The 17,179-nt window shown below is 39.1% G+C and overlaps 1 protein-coding gene across 1 annotated transcript in view; it reads left to right on the top strand.

Annotated features, from left to right (window-relative positions):
- RSPO3 (R-spondin 3) overlaps positions 1-15,085 on the top strand; it is a 43,845-nt gene extending 28,760 nt beyond the window's left edge. Inside the window, exons 2-5 of the mRNA XM_023759130.1 lie at positions 5,683-5,874; positions 7,430-7,576; positions 11,941-12,138; positions 14,973-15,085. Of these exons, the coding sequence (XP_023614898.1) occupies positions 5,683-5,874; positions 7,430-7,576; positions 11,941-12,138; positions 14,973-15,085 (650 nt within the window). The remainder of the gene's footprint in view (positions 1-5,682; positions 5,875-7,429; positions 7,577-11,940; positions 12,139-14,972) is intronic.
- The last annotated feature ends 2,094 nt before the right edge of the window (positions 15,086-17,179 follow it).

Genomic DNA, 17,179 nt, shown 5'->3' with positions numbered 1-17,179 from the left:
TTCCCTTCCCTTCCCTTCCCTTCCCTTTCTTTCTTTTCTTTTTCTTCCTTTCTTTCTTTCTTTCTTTCTTTCTTTCTTTCTTTCTTTCTTTCTTTCTTTCTTTCTTTCTTTCTTTCTTTCTTTCTTTCTTTCTTTCTTTCTCTCCTCCTCCTCCTCCTCCTCCTCTCCTCCTCCTCCTCCTCCTCCTCCTCCTTCTCCTTCTTCTTCTTCTTCTTCTCCTTCTCCTCCTCCTCCTACTTCTCCTCTGCCTCCTCCTCCTCCTCCTCCTTCTCCTTCTCTTCCTCCTTCTTCTCCTCCTCCTTCTTCCTTAAAAGTAAGTTTTATCTAATTTACTAATTTTTCATTATCTGAATTATAAAATCAACAAGTTAATTTCATGTTTTTAGCTTTTCTTTTAAACTTAGTCAAACCTGCTTTTATAAGCCTAAAGTTTATTAAATTTCGTACTTCTGGAAATGTTCTAGCCACAAATAAATGACCATCAGAGGTCATTGGCAGCATGCAATAATGGATCTCTTCCACAAAGCAATTTGCAATAGATGTTAGTACATTTGCAGTTGGGCTTTAGAAGGGGATTAAAATAAAGCAAATCCTTGAGGCTTGCACTTCAACTGTTACAGAAACAGAACATTGATTCCAATGCTGCGATTAGTCTGGTATATCATAAACATTGAAATTACCTAAACATTGTGTATTTACCAAATGCTCTAATACAGTTTAAAACTCTGTGTTATGGATATTTTATCAAAAAAAAGTGAATTACCACACGTGCCAATAGCCTTTAGGAAGTGTGGCATTAGTCATGCATCACAAGATTATTAAATAGAGAAAATTGTAGGGGATCTTATCAGATGAAAAAAAAACTGAAGTTACTCAGAGTATCGAAAGTTCAGACACTGAAAATGTGTTTGTTATGCATTAATATATACTCTTTTCATACTTAACCTTCATATACAAGTTAAGGAAAATACTTTCCTCTTTCCCAGTTTTGGGGACAGACACTCATTTTACCAGGTATTTGACACATCTGTAGTCAGAAAGTCCCATTTTAAAGTTCCTGTGAATTCTGCCCATTTTTTCCACTTATAATTACTCACATCTAAAGTTTACTTATATAGACAGAGATTGGTATGAGATATCAAAGATCTAGGTTCTAACTTTTGATCTAAACTCACTATTTATTTCGTAGCTTACAACATTTCTTTGAATTCTAGTTTGGGGTTTCCAAAACAAATAATTGTTATAGCTCCTACCATTACAAACAGCAGTTACCACAGTTATTTAGGCTTTCTTTGGAAGCAAAACTGGTACGGACATACAAAGTATTATTTAAATTAGCTGATAGATCCCTTTTCTTTTACAAAATATCCCTTATCTGGGGCTGTGTTTGCTTCCTTTGCCATCCTTCAGCACCTGCCCTTTCAAGATGTCTTCTCTAATTAAGAAGCTACCACCAGAGACTCACAGGTACAACTCAAGCAACTACCACCCAATAAAACTAAACCTATTGAACATTGCTTTCTGTATATCTTATAAAACCTGCAAAATCAATGATCCCAAGCCATGTTTATATTTGTAGACCTTTTTGTTCTATGTACCTTGCTCCAAACCTCCAACTGAAGGCTTTTTACTCCTCCGGCCATCCTCTCCTTTCTAGTCACTGGCTGGAACTCAAAACACACCTTCTCAAATCCTCTTTCTTATTCAGTCCACATTCTGTTGGTCACCATATTTAATTGACTTTACCTCCAAAATGTCCTTGGAAATATGCATCTCTCCCTCACCACAGTCCATTGCCCCTGCTAGATTTTAAGCTATCATCAGTCTTTTACCTTGATCACTACATTTAGACTCCTAGTGTCCATGCCTGCCATGCTTTCAGGGAAAATCACTTTTCTCATATAAATGTGATTGTATCATTCACCAGATTGAAATTCTCCTTATCCACAGAATAAGTACCTTGGCCCACAAAGGGTTTCATAATCTAGATCTACCCTGTGCTTCCAATCTCCTTGATATTCCTCATGCTTCCATTCACCACTGCTTAAGCATCAGTTGCACTGAACTCATGCCAGTCTCCTCCTTGATGTGGTCATTGTGGTGTTCCCTCCTCCAGTCCTACCATGGCCACTTCCATATTGATACCTTCAGCTCCTTTTCTAACATTAAGTACGAACATTAGATAGTCTATGAAGCCTACCCACCAACAAGACCTCCATTGTTATATAAAGTAATAGTACAAAAACATTGTTTGTAAAAGTGATTTGGAAATGCAAAATGGCGTTATTATTAGAATAGAACAAAGAAGAAGCATGACAAAGCGGAATTCTATTTTCTGTCTTAGGATCATAAGATTTTAAGGCTGAAAGGGTTGTTACAGTCAATCCAGACCAAAGTTTTCTGTGGTTTCCATATAAAAAGTAAAAACTCTTGCCTTAAGATGAAGTTTGAGAAATTTGTGTCCTGTTGTGTAAGACTGACTGTATAATTTGAGTGATCTTTATCCAGCTTTCAAGAAAGCAATCACTATGCTACTCAACTGTAAAAAAAAAAATCTAGAATCTTAGAATATGAACTTCATACTCTCAATTCTTCTCACTTCCCACAACATAATACTTAAACCTTCCTGAAGCAATAAAGTTTGCTTTCAAATTTGTACCTGCCCATATTCAAAATGCCCTGATTATGAACAAACAAGAATTTCCTTTGCCAGTTAAGACAGTCGTGTCTTTACTTTTTCAAAAAAGTATTTTGTTAAAAATTTTTGGCTACAAACGAAATATGTGTTTAAAAAACAAAGAGAGTAATAGTAGCACAATGTGTGAGTCGACTATGCTGTATTGATCAGTAAACGTTTTAATGAGGGAATTGTGCACCCTCATAATTTGGGTGCAAACTGTTACCAATTGTGGGACCCACACAGCTCTCTCCTGGAGAAGTTTCCAAACATCCAAAACTCAATGTTTTAAATGAAATTTATTTTAACTTTTTTTTTAGGCTCTGAACATGTGAGTTGTGTTTATTTTCATAGTTGATTCCTTTAAAGTTACATTATAATAGATCAACATTTCAAGGTGCTCAAAAGTCTATTGTGCCTCCTTTGAGCAGCTGCATTTGAGAGATAGGGACAGATCGGTGAGGACCAATCCAAACCATCTCCATGTAAGCTCAGAGTCACAGTGCCCTGGGTTGGAATGATTTTCTTTCCAACTGAGTTCCTGAGGTCCATTTTTCCATAGAGTTTTTAGGAAACGGTTTCACAGGTTTTGTTTTTTATCTACATCTCTTATTTCTTAAACTGAGTCAGTAGACTCAGAACACACGAAGCTGTCTTCACTTTAGGGTCTTTTCCCCCATAAAATGTGTACACATTTTCTGTAAGTCTCCAATGCCGAGTTACTGGCATGAAAAATTACCCTGTTACTTGGAAAGCAGTCTTCACTTACAAGTCCCCCAGGTCCTATAATGTCTAAACCTCCTGTGCCACTTTCTATGTCCACCCCACCCCACAGAGGAGCAAGTACAGGAAAAGCAGACTTCCCTTCCCCCACACATTTCCTCAGTTTATTTACAAAACATCTTGGAATGAGAATGAGCTGCTTGTGGTTCCTGTGGCTGATTCAGGGATGGTTCCCTCCAGGCAGAGGATGCTGGTCAACTGAGTGACCTCCCTGTAGCTAACCCGTGCACCCTGTGGGAAGGCTGAGCGGGCTCATGGGTGCCCCTTCTCAGTCAGCCTGTTGGGATTTGCTTTTGTGGTAAAGAACTTAGCAATAATCAAACATCACTGTGAAACAGACTCAAGAAAGGCATGGTCCATCAGAGCCTCTCCCTCCCACCACCAACAGAATAGTCAGAAATACATGGGGATGCCTTTACACCAAGCGTGTCAAACTCAAAGGCTAACAAGGGCCAAATAAACAAGGTTTAAGTTTATGTGGGCCACAAAAAAACAAAAACTTCAATTTTCATAGAAACATGGGTTTATTTCAATAGAGACATGCTGAATACAAAGGGCTGAAATAAATGAGTAATCATTAACATAAAATAATAGAACATTTTAATAAAAATTAATATTTTTTCTTGAACATTAACTTACCAGACACTGAATAACTGCACAAATTAAGAAGCATAATGCAGATAAGCCTATTTTTCTTGTTCTCCGAAAGCGAAATATTTCCTGTTGCGCACACCAAACAAGTCAGTCCAAGACAAATGACGTGGCCATCGGCTGCTAAAATATTCACTGCTAGTATTAGTGGAGAGAAATGGTGCGCCTGCGCCCTCCCAACCCCGGCTGCCTCACGACCCTGAAGCCCCGTGGCCCCGCCCACTGGTCGTTCTGGAAGGTCGTTCCACCATCTGGTCTAATTAGCATATTAGCTCTTTAATATATAGGATTATGTATAACAGGATATTGTAAAAATTAAGTTACAAAATTTTTATTAAAACATCTTATTTATATTGGTTGGGCTGCAAAAATATTCCTTGCGGGCCAATGCGGCCCACAGGCTGCGAGTTTGACATGCTTGCTTTACAGACTTATGTACCAACCTTTGCTTCTCATAATGGTCAGGATTTTTCCCTTCTGGACTCCTGAAAGGACAATAAGGCTATTAATAGTACATTTAAATAGAGAATGCGTTAGGAGAAGAAGTCATCCCAAACACCTGCTAGATGAGAGATTCACCTTAGTTAGCAATTTTCCATCAGCTTGCACATAGGCGTTGATGACTATTAGTGGTAAGGTTTAAAGTTGTGAGGATTTCAAGTAAACATGACTCTTCCAAACGTTGGTTTATATTTGTTCAGATTGGCTAATGAATAGTCTTACAACACAAATAAGTGACTCTTGGAAACCTTGGAATTCTCAGGGATATGTGTAGAAGTAGTCCTTGGTATGGACTGGTTATGTCCTCGCCAAGTAAATAATTCCTTTGAGTAAATGAAAGATGAGGGTGCAAAAACTATAAGACTTCCCTTCCAATGGATAAAATGTTGAACATAAATTATGACAAGTACTCACATATGATTCACGTGGAAATACTGGTAAGCTAAACATCATAATTTCACCTTTCTATCAATGTGAACTGATAAACATTAAATTCATGTGAGAGGAAATATTTTGGGAAAGCATTGGGAGGTGGGGCGCCCAAATAGCTACATAGTTTTAGAATCAATTGGCATTGGATCAAAGAGTAAAATTGTGTACCCGGACAAACCATAGTTGAAAAAAGATACCCTAGAACACAGTGTCCTTGCTCAAGTTAAGCCCCAGTCTATGTTGTCATCCTTGCTTGAAGAAATTAGAGACGTGCTTATCATCCACCACAGAAATGAAAAGCAAAACTAATGTGTATTGATTTCAATGAATGTGCACAAAATTACCATCTCCAATTGGCCAGGGTGGTGGTTCAATTGGATATTTTCATATATATCTATGAGGCAATATAGTCTTCTATTTCAAATGCTCAAATTTTAAGAAGTTTTAAATCAGGAACAATGTATGTATTAAAAGGAAATAGTAGAGCAGAAAAAAAGAGAGGGGAAAAAAATCCCGACTCATTCACCCCTTACCACCAAATTGAAAGCTAATGAAAGAAAATGTACCCAGAGAATGTCATTGAGCTTCTATATTTACAATTTAACCTTTGTTTTTGTCTTTCTACATTTGTCCTCCAGTGCATCCTAACGTCAGTCAAGGCTGCCAAGGAGGCTGTGCGACGTGTTCAGATTACAATGGATGTTTGTCATGTAAGCCCAGACTATTTTTTGTTCTGGAAAGAATTGGCATGAAGCAGATTGGAGTGTGTCTCTCTTCATGTCCAAGTGGATATTATGGAACTCGATATCCAGATATAAATAAGTGTACAAGTAAGTGCCTACACAAAATTATGTTTTTATCTCATCCATGGGGACTTTCCAGATATGAAATGGCCTCTAGAATATTTGTGATATTCAGTGTTAAGTAAATGATAATATTTTACCTGATTAATTAGGCTAAATCCTACTTGGACTTCACCCTCAGGGCAGGACAATTTTCACCACTTATAAAAAACACTCAAGTTTTGTGTTGTTGTTTTTTTCTCTTTTTCATTGTTTCATTCCTAAGGTATAAATCATTGAACCTATGGAAAAATAGTGCAAGCATCAATGCCATTTGAGTTCCCATTATATTTACAAAATCTAAATATTTAATGACTTAAAGAATCAATTCACTTCAGGAAGGATTCCAGTATAGATACTGAAACATTTATCAGTTGGCAATAAGTGTTGGAAATATCACATCACCTCTCATCTGCACCTGAAAAACCTACTCTCCACACTGTAGACCAAGTAATGGTTTAAAATGTAAATTATGGAATATCACTCCTCTATCCTACACCACATATAGCCCTGCCTACCTCTCCAACCTCATCTACGACTACCTCTCAAACACTTTCACTAACCTCACTGGCCTTCTTACAGGATCTTCCCACCTCAAAGCTTTTGCAATTACTGTTCTAACCTCACTGTGCTGGCAGTTTGCAAAGCTCTTTTGCCCACACCTTGTTTGGCTGGTTCTCGCTTTATACCCAAGATTCTAGTCAGGTGTCACCTTCTCAGAGTGGCATTTCATGACCATCATATCAAAATAACCTCTTCCTTTTATCAGTAATTTTTCATATCTTTTTCCTACCTTTGTTGTTAATTTTTTCCAGAGCATTTATTACTCTGGAACCAGACTGCCTGGTTTTACAAACAAATCTGCTCTGTGGTCCTAGGCTAGTTACACAACCTTCTGTGTCTCAGTTTTCTTATCTGTAAAATGGGAATCATAATAGGGGCCACCCCATTAGGTATTATAAGGAGGTTTAAATAACTTAATATTGCAAAATTCTGGTAGCAGTGTCTGACTTATAGTATCAACATAGAAGAGGCAACTATTGTTATTTTTTTATTGTGTCTCTTCTCCTTGAATGTAACTTTGTGAAGTCTGGGCCTTGTCTCATTTTTGTGCACTGCTGTCAATAAATACCTAGAAGTGATTGGCACATATTGGGCAATCAAGTACTTGTTTGAATGAATGGACTTCAAGAACAGCACAAAGGCAATATCCTAGTATGTTTTATTAGTTCTGATGAAACATTTCACTATTATTTATTATAAATAGATATTTGCTCTAATAAACATTCTTGGCAGTGGACTTATGGCCAAAAACTTTTTTCTAAGGCAATCAGTACAATGATTCTAAAACCAGTGACTGACGTACATCAACGAAATGACTGTGGGGGAGTCCTTAATTTAGTTTGGCAAAATAATTTTGAGCCCTCAATGTTTGTATGTCATAAAAGTCACATGTGCCTATGTTGTAAGCATACAGAACTGGACCAACAATAGTTAAGTCAAGATAATAAAAAAATTATTCCTCTTTTTCTTTCTCTTTCAGAGTGCAAAGCTGACTGTGATACTTGTTTCAACAAAAATTTCTGCACAAAGTGTAAAAGTGGGTTTTACTTACACCTTGGGAAGTGCCTTGGCAATTGCCCAGAAGGGTTGGAAGCCAACAACCACACCATGGAGTGCGTCAGTATTGGTGAGGAAGAACTCTGTGATTTCGAAAGATGAGAAACATCTTAGATGATAATTCAGTCTCCATGGACATGCTTCTCGTCATCCTATTTCACAAGAACCTGAGGGACTGTCTCTATAAGGCTCTCTCCATCTTTCCATCTTAATGGTGTTTCCATAGCTTTTCCCAGCTGTATTATAGTACAGTTTAACATCCTGTGGGAGTTCCATTATATCTTAGGGACTGTTAATAACTGTTTCAACTATTCTTATCATTACTTTGTATCATTCTTTAATGAAGTTTTACTTTTAGTGATATATATATATATATATATATATATATATATAGAGAGAGAGAGAGAGAGAGAGAGAGAGAGAGAGAGAGGGGCCAGATTATTATGACCGGCCAGATTATTATGACCACCCCATCAGTACAATGAAGTGAATTAGTTATGCAAATAATAATAATATAAAACCTTGAGAGTATTTGCTTAGGACGTTTTCAATATTCAGTATTTTTGGACGTGTCAATGAAGTACTGATGGGGTGGTCATAATAATCTGGCCACTCAGTGTATATATTGGTCTTGAACTAAATTCCCACCTTAGGGCAAAAACATGGCAAAACACCTAGGTCTAATCTCAGTCAGTGACCTAAGTTACTCTCCAAGGGGAGAAAAACATGCTCAGTGGGTAGATCAAACACCTAGAGAACTGGAGCTGATACGGTTAAAATTCTTACCCTTTCCTTTCACACTGCTTTGCTGAAATGTCCTGCTACGCGGGTATTTAGAAACGAGGAGAGATTTTTGGACTTACTCAAACTGACAGAGGAGACAGTCCCGGGGTCTGATTAATTGCAGGCCGAGTTTCCTGGGGGGGAGGGCCCTCAGACAAGTTGTTTGTCTAAATAACAGATCACTGTCAGGCTATATTTTCCTTCTTTTAAATGCTGTGCCGCTACTACAGCTACAAGTTTGATGAACACTTGGGGAGCAGATGCTACACCAAATGGGAAAACAGCGTACTAAATCTCCAAGTCCCCTGGGCAAGAGCTGCAGGAACCTTTGATGCTGCGCTGGCTGCGCTGATGTTGGCACATGCACACAAATGTCCTCCTGATTCAGTACAAGATAGTCGTCTCCAGGACTCCCCCCGGGTCCCCACAGTCCGATCCATTAGAATCTAAAGCGCTGGGGTAACAACCCTAACGTGGGGTTTAACCATTCCAGGTCCACTCGGAACACTTCTTTCTAAGCACAATTTTTGGCAGAGTGAAATAGATGGATGATATTTTTAAGATAACTTCAGAAGCATCTGGAAAACAACAGTCCTGAAACAGTTCATGGCTCATTTTGGTTTGCCTTTTTTCCCCCTCTAGTCCATAAAACACACACACACACACACACACACACACACACACCACCTTAGAAATAAGGTGTTTTATCTATTTGTAGGTACCAAGGGTTGATGATTAGAGGTAATAAATTCCAAACTGTGAAAAAAGATAGGAAACAACTCTGTAGAATATTCAAACAGGATGAGCTGCAAAGAGTCTGTGGTATTTCTCCAACCAGGGAAAGGGGCTTGGATTTTCTTAGTTGCTGAAAGTATAGCATTCAGTCCTTAAAAGGCTATTTATTTTAAATAGATCGATGCTTTCTTATCAGAGAGAGCATTTAACACCTGGAGCTATTGGATTAGCCTTTAAAGCTGACTGGCAATTTATACTACCATTAAGACAAGACTATTTTTAATGCAATAAAATTAAAGAAATTACATCATTTAGAATATGGGTCCGCAGTCTAAAACGCACTTTGTGAATCTGGCTCGCTGAACAGGTATACACGACTTGAGACACACTAGCAGCACAAATCAGCAGCTTTGGTTCAGGGCTGGCTCTTGTTGCTTGCTCCCTATTGGATGTCTCCCATCACGTGGTGTCTAGCCTACCAGGCCAGGCCCATGGGCTTCCCGAGAATTTCATGAAAAATGATGACCTGCTTGATTATCACAAAGGGCCATTAAAGCCTATTCCTTTAACAAATAGGAAAACTAGGACTCGGAGAGCTGAAATGATGATCCCAAGGACACAAGTGAGTTATTGTTGGTGCTGTAACGATGACCTTGACTCTAGCTCCCTAGTGTTCACCCAACAGGTTAAAGAATGTTTTCTCTCTTTGCTAAAATCTACACTATATGACTTGTTTCTTACCCAGACTTTCAATTGACAGGAAAGGTCATAAACAGAAAACACCACCCTGATATAGAGCTAGGGCAAAAGACTTACCAACATACCCGTTACCATGGTTGGCAGGTCCAATTAAGCACAAATATCCACTGACCCCAATTTTATAGGGGAATGTACTTCTTCTACTTTGGACTCCAGATATTTGCTTCCTTTCTGAACTGTCATTCCATTCTGTCATCCTTATTGCTTATCTCGGAAAGTTGTTTAAGTAGTGAAAGAGGGAAGATATTCTGCTCCAAAGAGTGAGTAGCAAGAACATACCCTTGCTATGTTCTCTGTGGAACCACATAGTTAGCCAACAAGAATGAGAGCGATATCATTACTAGAATTTCATTGTTAGAATCATTCATCATCTGACGGAGGACTTAGATTTTTATTTTTCCATGTGCTTTCTTGGAGGTCTTTTTATTTGTTGTGTTCAAGATCCACTGCTTTTTAGTGATTAATATGGGGATAGAAGATATTTCCTTAACTGGCAAGAGTTATGGTATCATTAAGTGACTTGGTTGCTCTAATAATGGTATAACTGAGCATGAAGACTATTTTGAAAGTGGTACAATAAAGTTCACTTGAGTTCATAGAAACTTAAATTTGCTTATCTAATCATTTCCATTTAACTCTGTGTTACATTCAGATATCTGAAAGTGACCAAAAAAGCATGTGGAAAAATGTATGGCAAATGGATTTAAATTTCTAAAACATTTAGGTTCTTTTTCTTGAGAATGTATGAAATATAGCATTCTGTCTTAAAGTAAGGATTCTTTAAATCGGAAGGCAGTAAGAAAATTTTTTGGAAACTTGTTTTTGTGGAAAGGGAGTCATATCATCTGAAAGAGTTACTGTTGCAAGCTGTTACAGTTATTGTAAGTTAGGAAGTTTCATAGACATAAATATAAGAATAACACCTTGCAGATATTTATTTTCATTAGAAATGCAAAAGTCTGACCTTGAAAAGGCATGATTGAAAGGAAGAGATTAATACATAAAGAAAAAGGAACACCTCTATAAAAAAAAAAAAGCTTTAGAGAAAGTACATCAGTTGATCTTAGGAATCACTCGTCAAGTTAATTTTAGAAGCAGTCTATCAGCTGAAATTGACCCAGAATTCACTTAGAATAGATGTTTCCATGCCTGAACCATATCTATATATATAAAAAGTCAGATCAGGGGGCGGGGCCAGAGGCCAACCTCCCGTGGCCCCTCCCCCTGGCTAGCCCCACCACCTGTTCAGCCGCAGCCCCTCCCCGCCCAGTTCTATTCAAAGTCAGCCCCCGACACACCAATCAGGGGTGGAGCTGGCCAGCCAACCTCCCGCAGCCCCTTCCCCCAGCCCGCCTAGCCCTGATCGGGCCCTGATCAGGATGGATCCTGGCCGGCCAACCTCCCACTGTCTCATCCTCCCAACAGGCCTGGCCCCGACCTGCCGATTGGGGCCAGGCCGGCTGGACCCCACCTGTGCACTGGGCCTCTAGACCATTAATAAATAATAATATTTAAATACTCAAGAGCAATGGAGTAGAACAGGTAGTGGGTTGTAGGCTAAGGACCCAGATTCATTTTTCGCTTTACCGTTCTGTATGTAGCACAGAAGTTCTCTAAGTGTGTTCTCAGTACTTGCAAATCAGTATTGCATGCATTGTTAGAAATGCAAATTCTCGGGCCCCATCCCAGACAGCTGAATCAGAAACACGGGGTGGGGCCCAGAATTCTGTGTGTTAGCTCTCCTGGGGATTCTGTTATTCGCTATAGTTTGAGAATCCTCTAATGCATAATAATGACTATTCTATCAAGTTATGATCAGGATCAATCAATCAATAATTGCCCAGTGCTCAGAACTTATAAAACACTGAATAATTGTGAGTAATTGTATTAGTTGCTGGTTAATCAAATCTAAAGTGAACAGAAAACCTAATGCAAGAATGAATTTACCTGATAATACGTGTACTAAAAAACTGAAAACAGTCTATTCCTGCCTCCCCCTTTCTCTTTGTTCTATCTTTGTCATCTTGCCCAACTCTGTTCTGCTGGATTTCTGCTCAGATTTTGGGCAAGTATTGATGGCAGCAAACCTTTTTGTTTATTTAACAATCGTGGGAATATTGTGCGCCAGCTGACGCTGTTTCTGCTGTTCTGTTGCAGTGCACTGTGAGGCCAGTGAGTGGAGTGCTTGGAGTCCATGCACGAAGAAGGGGAAAACATGCGGCTTCAAAAGAGGGACTGAAACCCGGGTCCGAGAAATCACACAGCATCCGTCAGCGAAGGGTAACCTGTGTCCCCCAACCAGTGAGACGAGAAAGTGTACAGTGCAAAGAAAGAAGTGTCAGAAGGGAGAACGAGGTACTAAAAGATATGCTTGTTTGCATCTTCATAATTTGATGGAAATTTCACTTTATTTCTTAGGACACATTTAGTATTACCATACATCTCTGCAGCCCTGAAATGTGTACTAACCAAATAATGTGTGGGCTGTAAATTACAGAATATAGATGTGTAATTGTGGTTTTTTTACATGGAGCTGATAGCAGAACTTTAAACTGCTCTAGAGGTGTGCCCACTGACTCCTGATGAAGGAGGCTGCATCATGGGAATTTAGGCCTATTTGGGAGGAGGCGTGGATTCTCTTTCTTCTACTCCACCTGCCTGCTGCCTAGAAAATTTGGGGGGAGCCTCATAACCACAAGGTATAATACCATGCGGTATAAGATCACGGTGAAGAGACACCAGAAAATAAACATATTCCTTTGTTCGTTGCCTACAAACCAAAGAAGTACAGTTAGGATGTAAGCTTTTCTAGCTAACATATTTTAAAGGTTACTTAGGATTTTAAAAATATTTAAATATATGTTTTTTAAAAATATTTTTTTATTGATTTTAGAGAGAGGAAGGGAGAGAGATAGAGAGCTAGAAACATCTATGAGAGAGAAACATCAATCGGCTGTCTCCTGTTGGGGATTGAGCCTGAAACCCGGGCATGTGCCTTGACCGGGAATGGAACCCTGACCTCCTGGTTCATGGGCTGACGCTCAACCCCTGAGCCACCCCAACCGGGCTAAATGTATATATGGTTTTAATATTGATTTTACATTTGAGGTAAAGAACCAAGCCATATTTTATAAATATAATACCAACATTAATGACATGTTATCCTCCAGATTTTATTCATAGTCTGCTAACTTTATATAACAGATTGCAGAATCTTAATGATCAGTGTTCAATAACTCTGTGTCAGAGCTTGTTCTGAAGTCTTATGATTACCAAGGAGAAATATACCATTTCATATGATGTTTTAAGGTGATTAAATACATATTGGTCTTTAAAGTTTAATTTTTTTCATCTTCCTCACTAATGTCTTCAGCACCAGTGTCTACAAATATGTTACATAGCTTTATATAACTACTAGAGGCCCAATGTACAAATTCATGCATGGGTGGGGTCCCTCAGCGTGGCCTGGGGGATTGGGCTGAAACTGGCAGTTCAATGCCACCTGCCACTCCTACCTGCTGCTCCCGCTCATCCTGGCCCCCCTGTGCCTGCCACAGGCTCATGCCCAGTCAGTCCTGATTGGGAGAGGCTTGCACTCGCCAGCCATGAGCCCTGCATCTGGCACCATCTGCAGGGGGGTGGAGGGGAGCCAGGACCCAATCCACCCTCCAGGCGGTCAGTGGGATGCCTTTGCCAACCTGGGATCCAGATCCCTCCCGTTGACATTCGCGCCGGTTGTCAGACTGCTTTTATATCTTTCTTCCTTGCGGAGCGTCTAGAAAGGGAAAGTAGCCATGGTGTTGGAGGACAAGGATGCTGTCGGATCTTGCCGGTGGCGCCAGTCTGTCGGTGCCTGGCCCGTTCTCGGGAGATTGGAACTGCAGGACTACTGAGGGAGTGAGTGGCTGCTGCCGGGCTGGTGGGCCGCAGGGACAGGTCTGCCAGCTGAGCAGCACTCCCACTGTGGGAGCGCACTGACCACCAGGAGGCAGCTCCTGCATTGAGCGTCTGCCCCCTGGTGATCAGTGTGCGTCCTAGTGATCAGTAGACCAGTTGTTTGGTTGTTCTGTCCTAATGGTCGCTTAGGCTTTTATATATATAGATTGGTAGTTATCTGTTAAGTCAATAAATCATCCCCTCAATTAACTGTCAAATGAAAATAGTTTAGCTGCCTCTGTAATTGAACTTCCTTTGCTTATTTCACTCATTCATTCATTCATTCATTCAATGTCATTTTATTGAATTTTTATTTTATGGCCATACACAATTTTAAGCCCTGGAGATTTACAACTGAATAGGGTAAATTTTCTATCCTGAAGGTTCACTCAGAATCCTATGGAGGGTTAAGATGTTTAAACAGATAATCACAATATCCTATATTAGGGAAGATTATATGTGTGTGAATAAGTCCAATGGGAACACAGAGGAGGGTGCTGAGCAAACCTGAATATTGCTCATCTAAGGCAGAACTTGGGTCACCTGTACTTTGCAATGTCTTTCACTATCCCAAATGCACCAGCAATCATCAGAATGTATAAATCTATTGTTGTCATTAGTAATCAAGTAGTTAATATGATAAAATTATTGAAGACATGAATTATTTTAAAGGGATCTTCAAGCTTTTGCAAATTTGTAAGATTAAAATTAGGTTTTGATTAAAATTAGGTTTAAGGAATGAAAGTTGGCTAGTGAAAAAGGTCTTTCTGGCATTAGTTACCAATTAATTTAAAACATCTTAGATTTTAAAAGTTGAATTTGGAAATCAAATATTTCATCACTCTACTTGTTGTCAAGCTCCCATAGCCGTACATTTACTTATGTTTACTAAATTTTCTTGAAATTTAATGACTTACAGGTGGTCTTCACTCATACTAGGCTTTCCACAAAGATTCTACACTGCTAATAAGTATTCAGTATACTTGTCTTTTCAAATATAAGTGAAAAAAAATCTTATCTAATAGAAAAAGTAAATTATGGTACTAATTGCATTTTATTTCTTTACTTGAGAATGTGGTCTTCTAATATATTTTTCTGGCACTTGACTTAAAACATTAACATTAAAAATGTCAGTCTTTAAAACTAAGAATGGATAAGACAAATAATGTCACAAGAAGTTTAAAAATAGTAACCTGTGCTATAAGCTTGGCTTAAAAGTTTCTTTTCTGGTCTTTTTTTCTTCCCTCTGATAGGATATGGTAACATTTCATATTACAGAGGAACTTTATACAACCATAAAAATGTATGTGTTTATTACTTTTCACATTTCATAATACACAGACAACCAAGTATGAAATATGGATAGCATTTGCGATTAAATACCAGATTCAGTTCCAATTTTATTAATCTTCATACATCTTTTTATGTCTGTCAAATATTTTTCTCAAGTAGCCTAAAAGTTTAAGATAGAAAGGAAACAAGTTATTTCTTAATTCATTACTTCTCTAATCTAACATTTATCTTATATTGTTTTAATGGTAACTTATCAAATATCCTATTGAACATGGAGAAACCAAATAGAAAAGTATTTATGAACTCTAGGTAGACCACTATACCACATCAAAATAATATTACCCAGAGTACTTTCACTTAGGCTCTGAGATTATATATATACTAGAGGCTCGGTGTACAAAAATTTGTGCACTGGCGGGGGGGGGGGGGGGGAGTGTCCCTCAGCCCGACCTGTGCCCTCTCACAGTCTGGGACCCCTCGGGAGATAACCACCTGCTGGCTTGGGCCCGCTCCCTGGGTGGCAGATGGCAGGCTTGGATCCCGTGCTGGGTCGCAGATGGCAGGCTCAGATGGCGGTGGGGCGGGCGGCCAATGGCGCCGCCCCGCCCCGCCGCCCAGGGTCACACATGGGAGTCCCAGATGGCGGCAGGCGGTGGGGCGGATTGCGCTGTCCCGCCCCGCCTACAGTATGCAAATTTAACAGCCATCTTTGTTAGGTTAATTTGCATAGTCTTCTGATGGCTGATGGGCATAGCGAAGGTATGGTCAATTAGCATCTTTGTCTTTTATTAGTGTAGATAATAAACACAATAAAGTGATAGAAACATGATTTCTCCTACCACTTTTAAATGCTTATAGATTCATAAAAGAAGATCTTTTCAGTTCATGACTGGAGCATTTCTGGGGAGTAAGCTAAAAGATAAGACTCTTTAAAATAAATTTAGCCTGAAAATCTTGTATTTAAACTTACATCTATCATCCCCACCTAAGAGGTTAACAATAGACAGTGGTAGATAAGCCATATTTGGAAAAGGTGTGGAGCATGTGTTCAGGATTTTTCTGTTGGGCCGTGATTGCCAAAGGCAAGGTCTCCAGGGAAGAATGATAAGATCCAGAAATGACTTTTCAAAATGCACACAAAGAGACTGAATAGAAGGAACTAGGTTTCAGTAACAGGATGGATTATTCTAGTTGTGAGATGCATATACATATATATTTGAAAAATTGTTTGCGAATAATACACACATACACATTTTTCTTTACTAATATTTTTCTCGTGCTTAGAATGGTCATAGTAAATGAATCTATGAAGGAAAATGTAATATCTCTAGCCCCAAATCTTAATTTTTATCTGATGTACTTTTTTGTTTGTACCCTTTAAGATTATTTTCCTTTACCTGACATGCTACCTTTAACTTTTCCATCAATTACCAGCTTTAATAAGTTATAACCATTGCAATTGTTTCTAGCTTGAGCTATCTCAATTAAATTATATATCTAAAATGTCAAAGATATATAACATATTTTAAGAGATTATAAAGTCTAACACATATAGACTACCATATATGCATTAAAACAATATATTGAAACTAGAGACCCAGTGCATGAATTCCTGCACAGGTGGGGTCCGGTTGGCCTGCTCCAATGGGGAACCATTGGGCCGGGCCAGCGGGGGAGAGGGCCTATGTGTGGTTGGTCAGCTGGCCCCACTCCCGATTTGGTTGTTAGGGGCCGATCGGGGGCTGGGTTGGCCAGGGACAGGGCACCTGTTTGGAGCCCGGATCAGGCTGGTTGGCTGCCTCAGTGTGCACCATAGCCACCAGTCATTCCAGTTGTTCTGGTTGTTCTGCCATTCTGGTCGCTGGGCTTTTTTATATATAGATAGAAATAAACAAGGAGAAAATGCACTTTCAATGGTTGTCAACTTATACTTATTGACTCCTTTGATTTACTTGGTGTAACCATCTTAGATAGATAAAGGGAAGTGAAACAGGACAATGCAATATACGTGTGCCTGGATTTGAGGCAAAAGGATAATTTTTGTGTGTATGTAGGGGTGGGCATAGGAAGACCAAACATGTTTATTAATTTGCACATCCTTTAACTGACTGAAGAAAATTTCCTATAGATATGGGGTTTTCAGGCAATTAGAAAAGAATGAAAGAAA

This window comes from Myotis lucifugus, unplaced genomic scaffold, assembly GCF_000147115.1.
Source record: "Myotis lucifugus unplaced genomic scaffold, Myoluc2.0 scaffold_150, whole genome shotgun sequence".
In the NCBI taxonomy this organism is placed as follows: Eukaryota; Metazoa; Chordata; class Mammalia; order Chiroptera; family Vespertilionidae; genus Myotis; species Myotis lucifugus.
This window is presented reverse-complemented; position numbering and strand designations above follow the sequence as displayed.